Source organism: Rhea pennata, unplaced genomic scaffold (assembly GCF_028389875.1).
Source record: "Rhea pennata isolate bPtePen1 unplaced genomic scaffold, bPtePen1.pri scaffold_77, whole genome shotgun sequence".
Classification (NCBI taxonomy): domain Eukaryota; kingdom Metazoa; phylum Chordata; class Aves; order Rheiformes; family Rheidae; genus Rhea; species Rhea pennata.
In genome coordinates, this window is record NW_026907703.1 from 375,655 (window position 1) to 377,271 (window position 1,617).

The 1,617-nt window shown below is 48.8% G+C and overlaps 1 protein-coding gene across 1 annotated transcript; it reads right to left on the reverse strand.

The window, feature by feature from the left end:
- Positions 1-561: 561 nt before the first annotated feature.
- On the reverse strand, positions 562-1,617 carry LOC134154922 (olfactory receptor 6B1-like). Its single transcript, XM_062601548.1, has one exon. It carries the CDS (start codon positions 1,615-1,617, stop codon positions 562-564), a length of 1,056 nt encoding a protein of 351 aa, XP_062457532.1.

Genomic DNA, 1,617 nt, shown 5'->3' on the forward strand with positions numbered 1-1,617 from the left:
TAACATGCTGTAGATGACCCTGCTGAGTGGGGAGGTTGGACTAGATGATCTCCAGAGGTCCCGTCCAACCTTACTGATTCTATGATTCTGTGATTTCCACTGGACATTAGAGTAGCAAGTGCTGTGTGCTGAGGCACTGACCTCTACCCTGGAAATGTTCACAGCAGAGGGAGATGGCTCCCATCTGAGGAACCCACAGTCAGGAAAGTACTGCTACTCCTGATCTCCCTCCCTGTTGTCTCAGATCGCACCCCAGATGAATCCCCTGTCATCACAGGAAAAGAAAATGACCACATCATTGCAACATTTCCCACATACAGCAACACACTTTATTGTCTAGAAAGGAGGCACCAAGAAAGGGAATTTATTTCCATTCTCTTCTGAACCATACATTTAAATGCTGAAATAAATCCGTACTCTCTTCCTTTCTGCTTTCTAAAAAAAGTATTCTCTGTGCCATGTTCTTCTGAAGGGATAACTGTTCTGCAGCATAATATCACCTGTGCTGAGTTTACTACCTTGCAGAACCATCAATGTTTTGTGTGCAGTAGCACACAACTGCTATGAGCTCTGGGTACAGACCAGAGCTTTCCTCACTGCTTTCCTCAGGGTCTCCCTGACCTCCCTGTTGCACAGGCTGTAGATGAGGGGATTGACCAGGGGCATGAGGACAGTGTAGGAAAAGGAGAAGACTTTGTTGAGCTGTCTGAGTCTGGGGGTTCTGGGCAGCATGTAGACAGCGATGAGGGTGCCATAGAAAACAGTGACGACAGTGAGGTGAGAGGAGCAGGTAGAGAAGGCCTTCTGCCTGCCCACGCTGGATGGGATCCTCAGGATGGTAGCTATGCTGCACATGTAGGAGGCCACTGTGAACAGGAAGGGGAAGACTAAATCCAAACAAGATAGGAAGAAAGTTACAATTATAACCATACTGGTGTCACTGCAGGTGAGCTCCAGCAATGGTTTAAAAACACAAAAGAAGTGGTCAATGACCTTGGGGCCACAGAACTTCAACTCAGATATGAAAGAAATGACTACTGTGGAGATTAGCAATCCCACCAGCCAAGATGCTGCTGCCAGCTGCAGTGAGAACTTCTGCATCATGAGGCTTGCGTAGAGCAGGGGCTGGCATATGGCCAAGTACCGATCGTAGGACATGGCTGCCAGTAGGAAACACTCAGTAACCACAAAAGAGGCAAAAAAATAGAATTGTGCAAGGCAGCCCCTAGCAGATATGGTCCTGTCCCCAGTCAGGAAGCTGACCAGCAGCTGGGGCAGGATGGTGGAGCTGTAGGAGATCTCCAAGGAGGAGAGATTGCCCAGGAGGAAGTACATGGGTGTGTGCAGTTGCCAGTCTGCCACCACCAACACAACAGTGAGGATGTTCCCAGCCACCGTTATCAAATAGACCATGAGCAAGAGGAGGAAGAGTGGTGTCTGGAGTGAGGGGATATTCCACATTCCCAGCATGAAATAGCCAAATGGCTTATCTCTGCTGTCTAGAACACTTGTTTTGGAAGGAATGGGCCATGTGCTTCCTTTGACGGTGTGAGCAGTTGATGTCCATGCCACCATGCAGTAGAACAGCCTGAGAGGGCTCTTGGAGAGCTTCCACAT